The 22,401-nt window shown below is 28.1% G+C and overlaps 1 protein-coding gene and 1 long non-coding RNA gene across 2 annotated transcripts; both read left to right on the top strand.

Moving 5' to 3' along the window:
- Positions 1-857: 857 nt before the first annotated feature.
- On the top strand, positions 858-1,921 carry LOC125852235 (uncharacterized). The gene is made up of 2 exons (XM_049531967.1): positions 858-1,088; positions 1,399-1,921. Exons 1-2 carry the CDS (start codon positions 982-984, stop codon positions 1,745-1,747), a joined length of 456 nt encoding a protein of 151 aa, XP_049387924.1. The 5' UTR covers positions 858-981; the 3' UTR covers positions 1,748-1,921.
- A 9,812-nt stretch (positions 1,922-11,733) lies between these two features.
- On the top strand, positions 11,734-15,380 carry LOC125852228 (uncharacterized). Its single transcript, XR_007444986.1, has 3 exons — positions 11,734-12,125; positions 12,427-13,750; positions 15,278-15,380. It is a non-coding gene; the product is annotated as an uncharacterized LOC125852228 (long non-coding RNA).
- The last annotated feature ends 7,021 nt before the right edge of the window (positions 15,381-22,401 follow it).

Raw genomic sequence — 22,401 nt, 5'->3', positions numbered from 1 at the left:
AGTTCAGTTCTGCAAAATAGATTGGGACTGAAGAAATAATAATTTTCCAGATGAAATTTTATAAAAATGATTTGAGTACTATTCAATCCCTCAAAGTTTTAGGTGCCTTGTGTAATGCGTGCAAGCAATTGGTATGGGAAGATTATAAAAAAGTGTAGCTTTCATATTTTTGTTGGTTTCAACTTTGAAATTTGAACTTTGAAATCAGACACGCAAAAGGTCTGGAAGGAAGAATTACAAGCTGACACGCAAGAATATTTGGACTAATTGCACAAATCTTATCAATATTTCTTTAACTAAAAAACTATTCCCGAGTTTTAAATAGTTAATTTAAGTCATTCAATTATTGATATTTGGTTATGAACTTTAAGAAATTGTGTCTTTTATGCAATATAATTTATGATCCCCATGACGAACTTGTTCTATCACTTAGGTGTTACTCTCCCCGTCCATTTTTACGTGTATTGATTTGACACACTTCTTAATGAGCAATAGATAATTATATCATCACTTGAATATAATAAACTCAATAATTTGTAAAATGACTATAGTGAACTTACTTTTTTTATTTATTGTTTCTAAATAATGAAGTACTATAATTTAAAATTTCGAAAAGTAGTACTCCATATGTTTAATTAGAGTAACCTCAAGGGATGTTTATGGAAACAATGAAACTAATAAATTAGTATCTCAAATTGATTGAAACAAACCAAAAGGGTCCTACTCCACGTGTCAAGAGAAGAAGGGAAATTAGGCACCTTGTGAGTTAGCGTAAACTGACCAATGACTCGACCAACCACGAAGCCTCATTCAACAATAAACGAAGTACAAAATTATAAATATCTATCTAACTATTGAAGATATAGTACCACTATTATTAACAAAAAGGAAAAACAAAATTATAGTACCTATAGCAATTGTACTACTACTCTTTGTTTTCCTCTTCATTTGTTTTGAGAAAAATAATCTAAAGTATAGAAGATGGCTATTTCAACAAAGCTATGCCTCAATCTCTCCCCACAACCTCCTCCTACTTCTAATTATAATCATAATAATAACTTAATTCCTCCACCCTCTCAAGTTTCTTGGTGAGTCTACTAGTACGTACTATATACATTTTTTTTTATCATACTTTGCTTTTCATTTTTGGATGTTTGTGTGTCCATCATATCCAAATCTATTCATCTGTTTCATTTTATACGACATTATATATCTATTAGAAGAAAAATATTTATATTTACAATCTCTTTAAAATGTTCATTTTATTTTTATTGACATTTTTTCTATGGGATCAAAATTCGGCCATAAGTTGATTGACAGATATTAGTCGATACATGCCAAAATAATATTCTATCTTTTTTTATTTATTTAAATTATTATTTTGATTTTCTTCCGCAGGCAACGAAAAGAAAAATCATGGAAAAATCAATGTGCATTAGGGATGGCATGTGTTGTAATTATTGGATTAGAATTTGACAGCTCAATTTTAGGTAATCAAGAAAGTACGATTGCGATCGCCGGAGACATGCAAATACAATATGTCGCCGGAAAATCAATACAAAAATGGAGTGAGAAAAGATCGTGTCCACCGTGGAACGTGAACTCGTTAGAAACCATCGTGCCGGAAAACCTACCGAGGCCGGTGACTCGCCGGAGATGGGAAAACGTTGATTATAATACTACTGCTCAATCTGCACCTGAAGTGAAATTAGTGACAAAATTTAGTAAAGGGTGTTTCACTATGTGAACATACTAATTAAATTTAATGTGTATACATAGATAAGGAGTTCAACTGAATTTCCTTCGTTGATAATAGGACAAAATATTTTTCCCGTTTTATATGAACATGTAAATTCTGTGATATAATAAAACATTCAGTATAGTTATAATTTGTATAAAGTTATTTTAAAAAGTTGATTTAGGTGACAATTTTAATTCTATCAGGGTTGTGGTGGAGTGATTTGTAATTTTTCATCTTTAATCAAGAGGTTTCTGCCTTGAGTCTCCAGGTACGGAATCGTCTTTGTTAAGGAGCACTTTATCCTCAATATGAGACTTTTCGATGTGAATCTAAATTTAATCGGGCTTCAATGTGTGTACCGAACTCCCGTGAAAAAAAAACTAATTACTATTAAAATTTGTGAGCTTAATTTGTTTTGATTGTTGTCCAAGACAGAGTCTGATAGGGTAATGAATCCCTTTTGATGTAAAATTGTATTATTTAAATATAATTAAAATTATTTTTTTAATACTTATAAAAGATATGAATTCTTTTTTATGAAGTAGTAGTACGTGATTGGCAGTTTATTAGGAGTACAAGTAGTACACTTTACGAAGGGTCGACATCAGCCCACAACCAAAAGCATAGTAAGGCCCGAACCAATTGATTGATAACCTCTGCCGGTATGATATATATACTCGTTAATTTTGTCCGTTAAAGTTAGTATATATCTCGTATATATGATCCTTAATATATAGGGTTTGAATAATTTTGAGCTTATCAAAATAATCCTTGATGTATATAAAAAAATTACTCTATCATTTTAGTTTTTAATCCTAAAATTAGCTATGAAAGTAAAAATTAAAGTACAGTTAGATTAATACCTGACAAATCCTTCTCTCCCAAATCTTCTCTCTTCACCCAATTCTTCTTCATAGGACAAAGAAGAAAGAAGCCAATTCTTTTTTTTTTTCCATTATCAAAATTCTCTTTGACTAACAAATTAAAATCTCTTTAAATTTCTAAAAAACATTTTAAATTTTTTAATTTTTACCTCTGTCCCGTTCAATTTTTACCTTTATATGAAAGTGGAATTAAAAAAAAAACCATGAAAAAATTATTAATTTCAAAAAGGGGGAAACAGCAAAGCTATATCCTTTTCGTATAGAGTTTCAATAAGAGTATATAATTAAAGCTTGAAAAAGTTAATTTATGGCAGTCTTCTAAGAGGAATTAATTAAGTATTTTAGTAAATTTATTTTAGTTTGTATTTGTGTCGGTGGTCTCATTTTTATTTTTATTTTTTGTATGTATGAAAATGTAAGCTACTGGAATTGTTTTGTAGAGGTAGATGGAGATAAAAAATGAGTGTAATGTGTGTAACTTTTCTTGTAAGAATATGGCAGGTGGTGGATTGAAGATGGAGAATGATCTCTAATGGTGAAAGAGAGAAGATTGAAGAAGAAGAAGAAGAAGAAGAAGAAGAAGAGGTATGTTAGGTGTCAATATCGAGGGCCCCACTGTTAAATTTAACAACATTTTTTACTTTTATGGTTAGTTTTAGGTAAGGCTGGGCAACGGACCGGAACATGACGGGTTGACCGGTATCGGGATGAACCGGACCGTAATTATCGGGATGGATACTAGGTTCCGTCCCGTCCCACTATATATCGGAATGGAACTGGACCGGACGGATCAGAATGGAACGGGATGGGATAAACGGGACGATACATATAGCTATTTCAAAAAATAAAAATAAAATTTTTAGTTATTTTGATTTTTTGAATTACGAAAATATGAATGTTTATTTATTTTTCTAAGTTTAAATTAATTGTTTTGAAATTTGAGTTTTGAAATTTATAATGTAATTTTACTTAAGTTTATTTTAAAGATATTTTTTAAAATTTTTACTTATTAAATTTGCAAGTTTAAGTTTAATAAAGTTTTTTTATTTTAAAGTTTTTGAGCTTAAGTTTTCAAGATTTGAAATTTTGAATCTTTTGAAGTTTATAAGTTGTTACTTATTAATATGTTATAAGTTATACTTATAACTTGTAATTTAAATAACTTAAGTTTGTAATTTTAAAAAATTAAATAAAAATAAGGATAAAACAATGACACAAATTAAAAAAAATCAATCCAATCCATTTTTATTTATTTTTTTGAAAATATGCCTATATATAAATTATAAAATATAAATTAATTAATAAAAAATAATTAATCGAAACCAAAAATGGAACAGGAATAAACCGGGATAAATTGGTACCGGTACACCGGTATCAAATGGTGATATCGTTCCGTTTCGAGTACCGGTTCACGGTGTCCCATTCCGTCCCGTAGACTACCGGACCAGAACAGACCGGAATGGTACCGGACCGGTACCGGTACAATCCGGTCCGGTGCCCAGCCTTAGTTTTTAGGGTTACGGACTAAAATGAATATATTTTTATATACATTAAGAAATATTTCGATAAGATCATATATATGAAGGACCAAAATAATTCAACCTCTATATATATATCAAGGACCATTTTAATCATTTTTCTAGTGGTTTATATGTATTTTTATTATTACATAAATGTTTAGATATAACATTTCGTCTCACGAAAGTAAAAAAATTAATTTTTTTGTTTTAAAAATAATCAATTTAGGGATATATTTGATTTTTCTAACATAGGAATTTTATTTTGACTTCTTTGATTCAACGACCAATTGTTTATGAATTAGAATGCTAGTTGAGTAGTTTATATTTTTTAGAAAAGTATTATGTTTTGATATGTATTTAATTTCGTTATCACTGATATAAGAAACTCCTTATTTTTAGCATTTTTTCAATAGCAATATTTCTTGATTTATGATGTTAAATCATATATATTTGTAGATTATGTAATTTAATTAATGATCGTATATTATGAAATATTTTACTCGTTTGCTAGTAGTATTTATATCGCTTCCCTAATAATAATTACGGCTAGTGATGATAATTTCAATCCATATTTGTTTAACCCTTACATTTTAATTCGCTCATATTTAACTCGCCCATTTTTAAAATATAAGTAACTATGTGTTAATTATTTTCAACCTGCAATTAAATTGATAAAAACGGATTGAATGCGGGTCAAATACGAATTCAATGTGGTTTTAAATTTATTTTGGTTTGGAGCTGATTTCAGATTGCAAGGATATTAATTAGAGACTTGACTATTCTAAATAAACTTTTAAATAAGAGAGTTGGATTTTTCGCTAAAGTGAAATGCAATATAGATAAAATATTGATAATGTCGTTAAATATTTGTCAATAATTTTTTTTTTTTTCATGATAGACTAAAAATGAAAATGTCTCATATATAGATATTAATTAGGGGATAAATCACAATGTATGAAAGTTAATGTTGTCAATATTTATGTCAATATAAGAGTGAATGATCTTAATGAATAGCATAATTTGATTAACGTGTCATCCTATCAGTTTTGACATACTCTAACCAAAAAAAAAAAAAATTCAAATATTTTTTATACCAAAACGTGAAGCTATCTGTGAACTATTAATTTTTGTTAGCGTTTATGTATTTTATTATTAAAATAAAATTTTAAGTGCATATATTAATAGATATAAATTGCGATAGAGGTTACAAGATACATTATAAATACTTTTATATATATATATATATATATATATATGTATAGAAAAAATGTCTCATTTTTTTAAATTTTATTGTTTCACACATATTTAAGATCATAGTATTAAAAGACAACTGATATTTTGGTACATTTTACATATGTGTAATTTAAAATCAAGATTAGATAAACAAAACAATCGCCGGAAGTATAACAAAAAGAAGAAGAATTGGAGATGCAAAAGGTATTTATTTAGCCATAAAAGATGTTCATGAACACATAAGCATCCCTCTTCTTTTCCAATCAACCACCATGTCTAATAAATTTATTCAACATTGACATATAGGAAAGCACCACCAATTACAAAGACGGGGAAACACTCTTCTATTTTGCATCATCCCAAGAGGAGATTTGACAATTTTATGATCTCCATTAACAACATGAAAATGCCCCTTCACTTTTGTATCTTCAAATGAAGAGTCACCCATGTTAGAGCATACAAAAAGAACAAGGAAGAAAATAACTATTATCATTGCCTTCATAGTCTTCATGTTTCAATATAGTTTAGATCTGCTGAACATATCATGAGTATGAGACATCTATTTATAGTTGGAAGAGTTGGGATAAGAACAAACTTTTTTTGACTAATTATATTAAAATTGACCTAACATGTCATTTGTACATGTGGCATATTTTTTAATGGTTCTTGATTTGACTAAACATAATGTTGTTATTTTGAAATGTGGCATATGATTTTATTAGTTTTTTTAACTTAATTTGGTGTGTCACATTAATGACATCTTTAATTTAGGATAAAAAAGGCACTTCAACATACCAAAATGGATTCATCATCTGTAACTTAATTCAATGGATTAGCCCAACAAAATTGGACTATTTATTATATTTATAATTATTAATTGGAAAGATTACATAAATATTAGCAAATAAGTTTAAAAATTCATAATCTACAACTATTCTTTAACTTATTTAGAGCTTGTTTGACATTACTGCTAAATACAACTTATTTTTAGAAACACTTGCTTAAAATGACTCTTTAGAAAAGTTTGAAAAATAATGAATTGTGTTTGGCTAATTCATTTGAAAAGTGCTTTTATAAGCAAATTGCGTTTGACAATTTTTTTTTAAAAAATGTGCTTTTAATAGACGAACTACAAAAAAATGATAACTATTAATGTACTTCTAATATTAACATTATTTTATAGAGAGAAACTATTTTAACTATATATTATAAAAAAAATTAATTAAATGTTTATTTTTTTAAAATTAAAATCTACATGTTAAATTTTCAATCAATATTATACCTTTTTTGGGAGGCTGAAATCTTTAATTGTTTTTTTTTTCAAATCTTGTAAAAATATTGTTGTTACCTTTTTTCTAATTCTACAAATTAATACGTAAAATAATATATAATATATAAAATAATAAAATATAAACGTTATAAAATTTTTAAAAAAAAATCTTAAAAGAAATTTAACCAAACTTATGAAATATGTTAATTAATTAATAAGAAATATATTGGTAAATATGTATATATGAAAAAGTTATTTTAGTCTTGAGAAAAATAATTTTTTTGCTTTTTATTTTGCTTTTTTTGAAAAGCAGAAATTTTTAGCTTCTTCCCAACAGCAGGAAAACTACTTTTGTTTTCATTTAAAAGCACTTTTACTAATTTGCCAAACACTTAATTTTTCAACAAAAATGTTTTTTCTTAAAATAAGTGTTTCTGGCCTCCGAACAACAACATCAAAGAGATTCTTAATCTAATATTATATGCTTTATATAAATGAGTAAAGGAGAAATACTTTAGATATAATATTTTTCGTATAAATGATTTAACTAGTTATATTTGTTCCTTATTTGAGTAGGCTAAATATGAAGAATATTCAATTAATTCCTAAAAAATCTCCTTTCCTACCTTTGCATAAGAAAACATTAAAATATCAAATCATACAAATATTTTATTATCAACACTACAAATACTGATCATATGCTATAACTTGCTCTTACACTCCATTAAGAGGAGAAAGATTTACTTTAAAACCTTAATATATTTATGTAATGTAATTTTTAGAATTATATCTGTTATATAGTAAATACATAACACATATTTATCTTATTATAAAAAATTTCCTATTTTTAATACCAAAATTTAACAAAAGATATATTTGCTCCATTTTTAATTGTTTATGAGTATTTTTTTATCCTGCTTCCCCTTTTCTTAACCTATAAAAAATCTTTTTCCTTGGACATTGTGATTTGTGAGTGTCAAACCGCCCATCCACATGAATGTGAAAAATGGTTATAGAAAAATAAAATATTTTCATCATTGATGTTATACAAAATGACAGGTTGGACAGCAATTTCCCTAGTAATATGGATTTTAGTCAACGTACATTTCATTTTAAAAATAATAGAGTGCGTTATAAATCGAATTTTTAACAAATCTGAATGTACTTTTATTAATTTAATATCTTAAGATTTGTTATCTCATTATTATAATATTATTTTTATTCAAGGTACCGCCAAGACAACTTGTTCCCAATTATATAATTTATAAATTTATATGAAACTATATGAATTACAGAATTAGAGTTCACGCTGTCCATTGTTTCTTATTTGGTGACAATTTATGGCATGAACTTGACGTGTTGCCACTTAAAAAGATAAGATTCTATTGCTACTAATATTATACTCCCTCCGTCCCTTTTTAGTTGTCCACTTTAGAAATGGCACACAGATTAAGGCAACAATGATTAGCACAGTGAAGTTACAATTTTACCCTTATGACAACTTTTCACTTCAAAATTACAACCACTTATTTGAATTCAAGTGAAATAAATTGGAAGGAAACAACATATACTTTTACAATTTTCAAGAAGTGTAAATAAGGGTATAATAGGAAAAATTTTGTTGTCCTTTCTTGATTTGTCAAAATGGACAACTAAATAGGGACAACTAAAAAAGGAAATATGGACAAGTAAATAGGGACGGAGGGAGTAACTTTTTCAATATAATATTTGAGCATATTTTGTGGTACAAAGTGAATAATATGTACGTAATCTCTCCTCATTCTTATGTAATTCATTAATGTCCACACTGTATTGGTTTTTAAATTTGGATTTTAATATTAAGTATAGTAAATTGAATCGAATTTTAATTTGAATTGATTTTTTGTTTGATTTTGAATTAATAACATACTTTATTGGATTTTGGGTTTGGTTTCGGATTTAAGAAAATAAAAATTGAAAAAATAAAAAAATTGAATTATTTTATTTACATATACACACGTTAGTCCCGCTTTAGTTATTATCTTTTATTATGATTTAGTTTATCTTTTAGTTTGGACATCTAAGTATTATGCGTATGTTTACTTGTGATTTAGATTATATAGTAAATTTAAGAGATTTATTATTATTACTTCTCCTTGTATATATGTATATTTTCAAATTGCAACAATAATTTTAATTATATTTTTTATTATTAACATAACCGAATAACCGAACCTAAAAACTGACAATTCTAAAAAGCTAACCCCCACAATTTTTAATTTTTTAATGTATGACTGCTCTAAGTCATATATGACAAAAATAAAATTTAAAACTGATTAATTTTTCACGAGGTGTGTATATCTCAACGCAAAAGCAGAGAAAAAGCGAAAAAGAGTATATGTTTGCCTAAAAGTTACCGAATATAAACATATATTGGGTATCAGTTAAATGAGAAAATCAAAATTAAAATAGAACACCTCATGAAAATTCTATACTTTAATATCGACATATTTAGTGACATATGCAGAATTTATAGTAAACAACGTTGATATTTATAAAAAAAAAAAGTTAAAATTTTAACTATCGTACTTATAAGTAAGTTACATCCTTAACTTATTGATTTAAATTAATTTTAAGCTAGAAGACTTAAATTCAATACTACTTAACCACATTTTTTAAGCATGAGTATGTCTACCTAACCACATTTTAAAGCATTAGAGCATGTTATATGTCACACCCCTTTTCGCGCACGGCGNCTTTTGTTCTCTATAGACACACTTTGGTTCTCGTAACAACTCTTTGATCTAATGTCATGCTAAATAAGAGCTTTTTATTGCTGCATTTCAGATAATTTGGGTCAAACTAATGCTAATTAACAATGATGATGGCCTTTGATAACTAAAATATTGTAAATAAATTTCAAAGACAATTATACTACCATATTTTACATAAATAGTAGGTCTTTTGTTGAAAGTTGTAGCCTAGAACTAAATTTTAATATCCATGAACTACTATTATAAATATCAGGGTCCTGTGTTGTCCTTATGAAATAAGCTATATGAGAGATGAGTATGGTAGATTTCTAGCAGTAAAGGTAATTTTTCTGTGAGATCTTGTTCCAAAACAATTCAATGTAAGAGGGACATAAAGGTCCATTATTAGGAAGCCTGTTTCACATGATTAGTAGATTGTCAATCTTATTTAACACATGGTTATTTATCAAAAGAAGCTTTAACTTGTGCAATATGTGTTGCATGTGTAGAGAAGATATCAAAAGAAGTATCACTTTTTGATGGCTCACAACTTTGTAACATGTTTTTTTAACTCATTCAATCTAAAACTGGACAATGTCATACTCAACAAGGAGTTGTTGTCAATGTACATGGCTGAAAACATTTATAATATACATCTGTGTTCTCTTAAAATTGATAATGAGTGTCCATATATATGTGATTATTTTTCTACTATAATTTCAGGTAATGCAGAAAACGTAAAGTTGCAGGCTCATACAAGTTGTTATGAAAAGATATATTCGATTTAGTCAAGACGACTGATTGATAGAGGTGGTGATTTGGTCTGCAATGTAGCCAACTAAGCTAGAAAATTGGAAAGAGCAGCAAAACTATTGCGAAATCAATCCCCAATTGTATTTTAGAAAATATCTAGAAGAACAACTATTCCTCATAATGAATGAAGAGTTGTCCTTATCTTTTGTATAGTTCTTGCCTTCAGGATTTGTATAGATAAATTAGATCAATCAATCATGAGATTTATGGATTCCTTGCGCTTTTAAGAACCAAATTTTTGTTTATCATTTTATTTGTCTTTACTTTGATGGACAAAGTTATTTTGTACGGGTGAGAGGTGGCAGATATTTTGTGAAATTAGTTGAAGTATAATTATTTATATTTGTTGCGTCTGTTGATGCACTTTCTTTGTAATAATAATAATAATTAATAATAGGAAGAGGAAGAAGAGGAGATGATAAGATTGTTGATAGAACTATCTTTAATTAAATACAATAATTATTATATTGATTGTAGCTTTGATAAGTTTACCANTCTTGAAGTTAATGGCGAAATTAGGCATACTCATATTGTACTTTTTATTAATCCAACAAAACAATGACGAATTGATAAAATAAATCTCATTCTTTATTTAATAAATAAAACAACAATAATTTTGTGAACCCAATAATTCCTACTTTATCATTATTAGCATCGAAATCAAGAAAAGAACAACATCATGACCCATTCATTTTAAGACGTCACAACTAATGAACAAAAATAGATAAATAAAAATAACCATCAATAAAGTTATTTTCATTCATTAAAGAGATATAACACTTAACACAATCTTCATTTTAATCAAATTATGAATAAAATAAAAGTGTAAGAAAACTTATCATAATAATTACATCAAATTCCATGAATAAATTAAATAAGAAGATAAAGTAAAGTTGAATACCGCAAAATCTTAACCGAAGCTAGATTAGAACACCCACAACTTTTGTAGGTTGTTTGTGATGGTATATGTGTTTGTGTTGATATGAAAAAAATGGGTAGGGAGCAAAGATGTGAATGTGTTGGTGAATTTTTAAAAAAAGAATAAAACAAGGATGTGGATTTTTTGGTTTTTTGTATATGCAGATTGTGTTTTTTTCTTGTTTCTTTTTTTTCTATCCGTTTGTGTTGCTGTGTGTTTTTTTTTTTCTTTTTGGGAATGGGTGGTATATGTAGATAGGGGGTGGTGTCTTGTGGGAATGGGTGTGTGGATGTACGTGTGACGGAGTGTTGTGTGTGGGAAGTGGGTAGATGTGGANAACGATTTAATGACTTTTAACCAAAAACATAAAAGGGATATCATCACTTTTTCGGTTAAAGATATTTCACTAGACACTAACAAAGTATATAATAGTTTTATGTGTTGGGCCCGTGCTTAGCACGGGCTATGCCTATCTAGTTTCTACTATATAGAAAAGCGAAGCCGACCAAGACGACCAAGGGCATATTAGAAAATCTGACTTTAAGGAAGGGCAAAATAGTAATTAAGTTATCAAGATAGTTGCAACCGACCTGAGTAATGAAATTTCTAGAAAGCAGGGACTCTTTATATTCCATGGTGCCATTCCATGGTAGAGAGTTCCAGAGAAAATCATCGACTCAAAAAGACTCCTCTCATATGATGTTGGATTACAGGTAAGTTATCTCAATCTTTGCTCTAAGCATTTTCTGTTCTCAATCTCAAGGCTTTCAAAGACTGTTCTTTCATATCTCTTCCTTTTCACTGTTGGGTGTTCCAATTTGAGGGGTTTTTTTTTTGCTTAGATTCCTTTTCAGTTCTATTTTGCAACTGAACTTGATAGATAATATTGTTATTGTACTGTCTCCCCACTCCCCAATTTCATGGTTGATGATCAATTACACTCCCATCACTTTTCCACTCCAAGCGGCTTTGTCTTGCTTCTCTTCATCATTTCGATTAATTTACAAATGCAGGTATGTTTCTCTTTAGTTTTTACCTAAACTTTCTGTTTCTTTTCCCTTTGTTGTTCTTTTTTTGTTTTTTAAGTTCTCTTCAAATTTAATTATTATCACATATAGGAATATTTCTACTAAAATAATGGTTCATAGATAGGTTGTTAGAAATCAGATTGATTGGAAAAATTAAATATATGAAAGTTAGAAGTCTTAATTGGGGTATGTAGAATTTTGGAGAGATAAACTAAAGATGTCTTTGATCAGCACATTGTAGCATGTTCTATGATGATAAAAACTTTTTTCTTCATTAATTATTCAGCTTATGGTGAAGTAGAACATCCTCCTACAGTTCCATCAGTCATTTCAAACAGTAATCATCCAAGGTCTGAAAGATATGATTCTCGGCACCATTCTTCATGCTCTAGAGCAATACTTATTGCTAGATTTGGTGATAGTGTTGTTCCCATTAACATTGTAAATGATGAGAGCGATTCTCAAGCTTTTATGAGTCGGTTCCAGTCAGAGATAGCTACTTCTCTGATTGCAGCTCCGACTGTCAAATTGCCTTGTACTGTGAAACTTGGAGTATGGCATTATGATGTTAATGATCCATGTGCGCCGCTTAATGCTGAAAAATGTCGTTGTGCTTTGTAGGTGAGATAATTTCTATTGTTTCAAAGCTTTGAAGTCTTGATATGCCTTGAAGGGCAACAACTATTTAACTGTCTTTCATGAATTCTGCCTAACATGGAGGCTGCTTCTAAATTTCATGGACAATTTTGTCATGATGGTGCAACTTCAACAGTTATGACCACTGGCTAGCCATTTGTGTCTAAAAGAGTTGTAAGGAGGACCCTGTGTTGTGCCGCGATATCAAGCTTGCTGGGAGGGCAACCTGATCGACAATTTGACATGTCTCAATAGGTTTTCTTGTATCCAACATTTGCTTGATTATAGAAACTCTAAGTTATGCTTATTGGTAAAAGAAGTGGGAGTATCTATTAATAATAAAAGAAAAAGAGCCTTCATCAATTGACACAGTGAAATAACATCCGTATATATAAGCAATTTATATGGAGAACCATTGGTTGTGAAATAACTATTGGTGGTTGGGGCGGTATTGATAAATGACCTCAGATAAAATGCATCTGACACCAACTAAACTGTTATACTCTCAGATAACTTGCGCCTGGCACCAACTAAGCTATTATATGACAAATTTTTCATTGTGTCTCTATCTATGCAGTCGCGATCTGATTTTGGGAACAGTGAACTAAGCCATACTATGTAGGGCATTTCTATGATGGGTATAGGTATGCATTCCCACCACCATACGATTCAGGGATGTATACTTCCGCCTATGGGGCTTATCCAGTGTATGGAACTCACCAACAACAAGTAAGCTGAAAGTCTGCTACCGAGTTTCTCCGCTTGAATGGTGAATGTGCTTACTTCATTTGTTTCAAATTGGGAATGTAGAATTTAATAAAATCCGTCCAAATGAGGAGTGGAATTGAATTTTGACTGGATGAGTTAGTCTCCAAGGGATTCTATTAAACATATATTTAGAAATTTGGACTTTTAGACATAAAACTTCTTGGGGTTATGTATGAGCTACATATATATTCTTTGGAGGAGGCAAGGTAAATACTAAATCTAATGGCTTCGTTTTCTTTTCCTCTCTTCACACTTGCTATTCATTTTTTCATTTATTTATCGTTACTTTCACATATTTGTTTGGTGGTCACTTGGGAACTCTATTACCTTGTAACAGTTTTCATTTATGCTTGTATCTCGAGCAATTAGAGTTGTTCATTGTGTGACTTCATTTCAGGTAAGTACTTTCTCAGGCTCTGCATCGATTGGTTTGTAATCCTAAACTATGTTTTTGGTAGGATTTTGTGATCTCCTGGAGAATGGACTCTAGATAATTTTCTTCTTGTAATATTTCCGTCTTAATCCTTTGAGGAAGTAAAAGCAGAAAATGAATTGGTAGATGAGGAAAAAAAAATGAAGGGGAAGCTAACGTTTTTATTTTTTTAAGAAAAAAATTTAAATTGAAGGGGATGCTCTCTCTTTATTTTGTTTCGAAATGAAGTATAAAGTTGGTTGAGCATTTGTTCGATAAGAAATTGTGGCATGGGCATAGATGTTGATCCTTTCTTTGGAGAGTAGGGTCTCTTTTTATATTAAAAGTTCCTGTGGGTTGGTGGTGTACCATATCATGTCTTATTTTCTACTTCGTCATATTTGATTTTGCTTACCATGTTTAATTATAAAGGTAGTTCTATTTGTGCATTGTTATTTGTATTAAGCGAATCTTACTTTTTGCTGGATAAAGAAATGAGACTTCAAATGATTTCTCCAGTTAAGAGATGTTCACAATAACGTTTTATGAAATAGAACTGTAAGTTGCAATAATGATTGCTCTTATGGAGCTAGACCTGACATTTTGAGAAAAAATATTTTTTCAGTTCTTCTCCTTCAACTTTCAAGAACACTTAGGAACGACCTCTTTCAATGCCATTGCTGTCAGCGGCAACAAAAATATGAAATTTAATTGATACGTGGTTACGCAAGGCTGCAATGCCTCCAACTCCACCATTTGGACTCAGAAGGACGATTCAATATTGCAGCCCTTCCAACATCGATTCACTGCACAAGATAAGTAGTGTAATCTATTGGTTATTGTATGTTACATGCTATTTTTAGCATCGTAATTTTACAGCTAATATACTCTGACAATTAAGATATTTTATCCACCTTTAAACATATAGAAACATCTAGGCAACTATGGTCTATCGTGTTCCTTTCTCTTCAACATCTTTCTTGCCCGAGTAGTTTCTCCATGACGACACTTCAGATTTAACTCATTTTCTCTGCTGTTCCCTATTTCTACTTTTCGTGCAAAAAATAATAATAATTGATCTCTTCTGAACTCGTTTGCTCTTATCAGTTAAGTTTCCGTTGTTACCTAATTTTAGATTTTAATATTCATTTGATCCACTGCTTATTGATGTTTTTTCTTTCAGGATAATTACTATGGGCTATATAGAATAGTGCCCAGTTATCAATAATGTGTCTATTCTGGTCATGTTGGCATTTTTTTTACGTTCATTGTTAGTTTACTGCTTGTATAATTTCTTAAATGTAATCTTCTATCCTAGCAGACTCCGCTTAACTTCACTTGGTTCATGCCACAACGATCTATTTGGAAGGACAGTTTTAATGCACTCTTGACTATGAAGAAGACAGAATCTTAGTCAAGAACTTTTTAGAGACTCCAATCTACATTTTTCAAATGATATTAGAAAAGATTCATCAAATCAGCAACTGATGCAGCAGGGATTCTTGATAATACGGAAATAACTGTAGTCTCTCTTTGATGCTCTACAACTAGAAGCTACTTATTTTGCTTCTCCGAATTTGATTTTATTATTTAAATTAGTTGAGTTGATAATGAGGGTTAATGTATGGATGCGCTCTCCATATACTTGCTACTTGAATTTGTTCCTCAACCAACATGGCCTCATCTCTTTGATATATGATAGGAAGTATATCAACTAACTGCATTCAACTACGTAGTAACAAATTATGTCGTAGGGTCATTTGAATTGCAACGAAATAATGCCAGTGTATTCTGTTTTACGTGATTTTAAAGTCACTAACGGATATAACTGTGCAGATTGCAGGCCTTAGGACCCTTTGATGTGAAGACTCATACTTCCACAAATATGACACAATCTTTTGTTCCATAATGCCAGTATATTTTGTTTTACATAATTTTAAAGCCACTAACAGAGTTAATATTTGAATTGTAGTAGTAATAGTAGTATTTGTAGCTATATCACAATAAATAAATCAACAGAACTCCGCGCTAAATTACGAAAGTTGCTTCTAAAAAATAATTATTTTAAAAACTTTAGTATGAATGAGACAAAATTGACCTCGAATAATTTGAGGTTGTACTTGATCAATTTTGATGTATATCTATTAGTAATTGATTTATAAATAGTTATATACAAATGTAATTAGTACTCCCATATGTATAATGTTCAACTACATAAATATTTCACTTTGAAAACAACATTCAATAGAAAGGCAATCACAAAATATATAGATAACACGTTTGACTACTATATTTTGTTCAAGATAATAGTATTTTTATTTACTTTATATATAATGGTGTTTAGATGTGATTGTCTCATTTATATTAATCAATTTTATATCACAAATAAGACTACACGTTGGGCCCGTGCTTAGCACGGGCAATACTTATCTAGTATTATATAGAAAGGTGAAGCCAACCATGACGACCAAGAGTATTTTGGTAATTTTATCACTAGGAATTCAACTAATACTAATAGGGACATTCTAGATATTTTGCTCTACCTACGTGGCAACCTATCATCCACAAATTATTATTCTACTATTATTATTATATTATATTTTTATATATATAAGAGGGAGTTTATGATGGGACATTAGAATGTCCCATCATAAACTACCTATATAATATTAATATAATATAATAAATTATTTTTTCTACTATATAATATATATAATATATATTTATTTTTCTTACTATATAATAAAATGGAGTTTATATAATATATAATATAATATAATATATACATAAACTCCCTTTTATTATATAGTAGAAATAAATAATATATATATATATAATATAATATAATAAATAATTTATAAATGAATTAAAATATTTAATATTTAAAAGATATATAATAAAATAGGTTGACTCTCAAAATTTTATCCGGGTCACATATATTGGGACAGAAAAAATAACATATATCATTTTAAAATTACCAAAAAAGTATTATAAATAATAATAATTAACAACTTAAAACATCTGAAAGACATTTTAAAAGGGTTAATTTTGTAATTTTATCTATATTCAAATTTGGAGGACTCTTCAAATTTCATTTGTCTCACATAAATTGAGACAACAAAAATAACATATATTGCGTCCATTTTAATTTATTTGTCTTAATTTTTTTTATATTTTAAAAATTGCGTAAAAATTCTATAAATCATGATAATTGACAACATAAAATATGTTTTGAAAAAGATACAAAAAATTGCACTGATTCTTTAAGTTAATCTATCGTAAAAATACTATAAATCATGATAATTGACAACATAAAATATTTTTAAAAAAAATACATATAAAAAATTTCGATTGATTCTTGAAATTAATCTATCGTTAAAATTTATGTATAAAATACAATAAATCGTGAAAATTGACAACTTAAAATATTTATTAAAAAAACACAAAAAAAGAAATTGACTAATTCTTAAAATTAATCTATCAATGTCACATAAAATGAGATAAAAGTAGTAATATGTATTATTTAATGTGAAATTATTGAAAACTACATAAAATGTATTGTAAATCTTAACAATTAACAACATTTGATTAACTCTTGAAATTTTATCTCTGTTACATACATTGAGACAAGCGGAGTAATATATATTAAGTATTTACAAATTATGTAAAAATATTATAAATTACATTATTAACAACTTAAAATATTTAAAAATCATATTAAATTTAAATAACTCACTATATTTTATCTGTGTCACATACATTAGGACAAAAAATAATAGTTATTGCGCCCGTGCGTAAGGGAGTTTATGCCCAAGTATAATATATAATATTCAATGACTCTCCAAATTTCATTTGTGTCACATAAATTGAGACAACAAAAATAACATATATTGGGTCCATTTTAATTTATTTGTCTTATTTTTTTAGTTTTTTTTTATATTTACAAATTAAGTAAAAATATTATAAATCATGATAATTGACAACATAAAATATGTTTTGAAAAAGATACAAAAAATTCCACTGATTCTTGAAGTTTATCTATCGTAAAAATACTATAAATCATGATAATTGACAACATAAACTATTTCAAAAATAAATACATATAAAAAAATTTGATTGATTCTTGAAATTAATCTATCATTAAAAATTATGTATAAAATACAATAAATCGTGATAATTGACAACTTAAAATATTTATTAAAAAATCAGAAAAAAATAAATTGACTGATTCATAAAATTAATCTATCAATGTCACATAAAATGAGACAAAAGTAGTAATATGTATTGTTTAATGTGAAATTATTGAAAACTACGTAAAATGTATTATAAATCTTAACAATTAACAACATTTGATTGACTCTTGAAATTCTATCTATGCTACATACAATGAGACAAGCGGAGTAATATATATTAAGTATTTAAAAATTACGTACAACCATATTGCTTTCTGTAGGCTTCGAATTATCGTGGTCATTTTTTAAGCTGATATAAGTTTTGTACATTTTCTATTTTTTTTAATATTATAAATTGCAATAATTAATAATTTCAAATATTTTTAAAAATATATTAAGAATTGAGTTGGTTTCGGGAATTTTATTTATACTATATAAAATGGGACAAAGGAAGCAACATATATCATTTACAAATGACTTAAAAAGCATTAAAAATTATAATAATTACCAATTTAAAATATTTAAAAGCTATATAATAAAATAGGTCACTCTCAGAATTCTATCAGGTTCACATATATTGGGACAGAAAAAATAACACATATCATTTTAAAATTACCAAAAAAGTATTATAAATAATAATAATTAACAACTTAAAATATCTGAAACACATTTTAAAAGGGTTAATTTTGTAATTTTATCCATGTCACATAAATTATGACAAAGTGACCAGTATTGTTGGTTATTTAAAAGTTATATAAAAATATTATAAATCACAATAATTAATAACTTAAAACATTTTTTTTTTAAATTAAAATTTGGATGACTCTCCAAATTTTATTTGTGTCACATAAATTGAGACAACAAAAATAACATATATTGGGTCCATTTTAATTTATTTGTCTTATTTTTTTTTGGGTTTTTTTATATTTAAAAAAAGCGTAAAAATACTATAAATCATGATAATTGACAACATAAAATATGTTTTGAAAAAAATATAAAAAATTCCACTCATTCTTTAAGTGAATCTATCGTAAAAATACTATAAATCATGATAATTGACAACATAAAATATTTTTAAAATGTTGTATGTGGGTAGTCTTATTGTGCCTTGAATAGCGTCAAAGAAAATACAGGTTTGTGATAAAAAAACTTATACCTTTATCCACGCAAATAATCGCTTCAAAAACTCTGTTATTAACCCCAAAACATACCGTTTATATTATTGGGCCCGTGCATAGCACGGGCAACTTTATCTAGTAATATAAATAAAGCGTAAAAGAAGAAATTAAGAAATATATTATAAAAAAGAGAAGAGTAACATTAATAATGAAACAAAATAAATATGGCCACTTCCAACATTCTGTAAATCTCCATTTTAGGAAAAAGATATTAATAGCCTTAATGACGATAGAACTTAAAAATGACACTTTAATGTTTTGTAGAATTTTGAAGTAAAATTTTATGTCTTTTAAAATTTAGAAAGTGCCAAAAAAATCACAAAAAAGAAAAACAGGATTCAAGCCCTTAGAGAGAGTCATGTCACCGTTTTCATATTCAGTTTTATTATTATATATAGATATACAGATTATGACTGTTTTTCTTTTGTTAACATTATGACGGTTAAGTACATTCAAATTATTTTATATTTTATCCTTTCAAATTCACTATCCAATGGTCAATTTACAGTTACATTATTATTTATATTTTGTCATTATTTAACGATAAATATAAATAATATGATATAATAAAATTTATAGAACAATTAAAACAAACATATATTTAAATTAATAATATAATATAACAGATAATAACCATCCAAACAAGTGTAATATTTTAGAAAATACAACCAACCAACACATAAGTTCCAACAAATAAACACCAAAAAGAGATTTTAGAGAATGAAAAAAAATGAGTTACATCTCATATCTTTCAATTATCATATATTTTTCATTACTTATTTATTTTATGTTATTTCTATAATCCAAAGTAAAATTGATTGTTTTTATTTTAACATGAAATGCTCTTTCACATTCATTCTTTAAAAAAATAGGATGTTAAAAGAACTATAGAAAATTGCTTTGTTTCGTTAAGTTGATTTCTTTTCTAAAACTTTGGTATGATATTAATTATCAATCTTATATTATCTTTTTTCTTTTCTTTTTTATTTGATTTTTTTCATTTTTTAAATTTTTTATTGCAATTAAAAAAGTGGAAAGAAAAATGAAATTTTACATTGTTTAATTTGTTAATCGGTAGTCACAGCTGACAATATAAAAGATTTTATTTTACCTTTTCTATAATTAATTTTCAATTTTAAGAAATAATAATAAATTATTTTGATATTAATTCTAATCTTATAAATTAGTCTAATATGTGGTTATGAGTTTGTCAATATTTGACTAACCTTTTCATATTACACATTAATAAAATTAACACACCCTTTCATATTCCATTTTAATGGAGGATAACAGAATCCCTACATCCTCCATTGCATTCACCATTTTTTTAATTAAAATACAAAAAATATAATGAACTTGCATTTTGTTCAAGTACGGTCATGACTATCATTACTACCCATTACAAGATAAACTTAGACGGGTCGGGCATGAATTTAATTTGTATAGGTTAAGATAATTAGAGGTCGGACATGAGTTAAGAGTGGATGAAGGATTATTTCTTTTTTATAATGGGTAATTTCATTTGATTTAGAGTTTTCTATCCAATTGAAGAGTACGGATCAAAAGTTTGTAGATGGGTATAAATGATCAGATAGTATAACTGAGGATAGAGCCAACTATTAAACAAAAATTTAGGGATATTTTTTACCCTTCTTCCTACAATTAAATCAAGAGATAATGATAACGTTAGACAATATAATATAGTGAACATATAATTAATCGAAAAGAAAGTTGATTCTAACACATATTTTAACACTCGCGCGAAGTGCGACTACATTTCCTAGTTAAAAAGATAAACGCGATCAATTTTTAAAAATACTAAAATTGTCTCACTGGTAGTGAAGGAAGACCTTTTTGAATTGCTGCAATATCCATGTCTTGTTAGAGTGTAAAACATTAATTTCCTCCTGCATTGCTGCAAGCCAATTAGGTGATTTAAGTGCTTCCTTAATAGTATTTGGTTCCCTCAGAATGTCTTTGCCGCTGCGAGCAACAAGTGATAAGTGGTGTTCCTTCGCCTTGTGTCTAGTGATCATATGATGCCCCCGTGGTGCAGGAAGTACCTAAACTGGTACATCAACCAAAATAGTTGACTGGAGTGTAGCATCATCAGATTGATGGTCAACAGGTACATCAACTAAAGTAGTTGTTTGATGATGCTTATTGTCTGGACCTGTAAGTGCAACTTGTTCCTTAACGTGTGTAAGATCAGTTAGGATACCTGAGTTATGTGTCATATGACTACTTGCTCCTGAGTCCACATACAAGGTGTCATCAGTAGTGTTTTGTAGATTAGTAGCAGCTAATGCTTGTGGTAGCTCATCTGCGCTTTGGTAAGAGTAATCCCACATCTAAAAACACTTAAGAGCAGTATGGCTATTCCTACCACAAATTTGACACGCACACCGAATCAAAGTTTTGGAAAAAAACACCAAAATCGAAAAACTTAATTAGTTTGGTTCGGTCCGAAATACCCCCTCATGCATATTGCATATACATTTTAAGGAATAATAATCCAACTCTTAGTATCTTTTCTGCATCTTCAATGCTACATGCTGGTGACTAAATGATATCATGAACTTAATATTGTTGGTTAACCAATAGTATTGATATAATAATCATTGGATATGAAATCATGATAATAAGATTGCCAATTAACTGATACTTTTCACATCAACTTTTATGCTTTCCTGTTTGTATTAGCACTTTTAAATTGAAATTATAGCTTGGAAGATTTCTTTAGTAGGCAATCTGAGAATTATAACTTAATCTGTATTTCTCTTTTTTATTATATCGTTTATTAGAATACTTATTAAGTAGAAAATTAATTATTAAAAAAAATCTTTAATCTTTCCTTATAACTTTGCAAAGCACGGATAAGTGCACTAGTATTTGCGGGTGCTAAGTTGATGAGTTGCGTGAGGTAGAACAATAAGAGTCATTTTGTAACTAACACACCCAATATAAAAACATTTAGGGTGTGTTTGGTATGAAGGAAAACATACATGTTTTCCAATTTTCTCATGTTTGGTTGGATAAAATGTTTTTCAAATCAACTCATTTTTCTCAAATTCATTTTATATGAGCGGATTCAC

The sequence above is a fragment of the Solanum stenotomum genome, unplaced genomic scaffold (assembly GCF_019186545.1).
Source record: "Solanum stenotomum isolate F172 unplaced genomic scaffold, ASM1918654v1 scaffold33061, whole genome shotgun sequence".
Lineage (NCBI taxonomy): Eukaryota > Viridiplantae > Streptophyta > Magnoliopsida > Solanales > Solanaceae > Solanum > Solanum stenotomum.
The sequence above is the reverse complement of the archived record's forward strand: the minus strand, read 5'-3'. Positions and strand labels throughout refer to the sequence as shown.

Excerpts from the sequence above, each read along its gene's own strand:
- LOC125852235 (XM_049531967.1), top strand. The coding sequence starts at position 982 with ATGGCTATTTCAACAAAGCTATGCCTCAATCTCTCCCCACAACCTCCT. Across the intron at positions 1,089-1,398 it reads CCACCCTCTCAAGTTTCTTG|GCAACGAAAAGAAAAATCAT; the intron begins GTGAGTCTACTA and ends TTTCTTCCGCAG.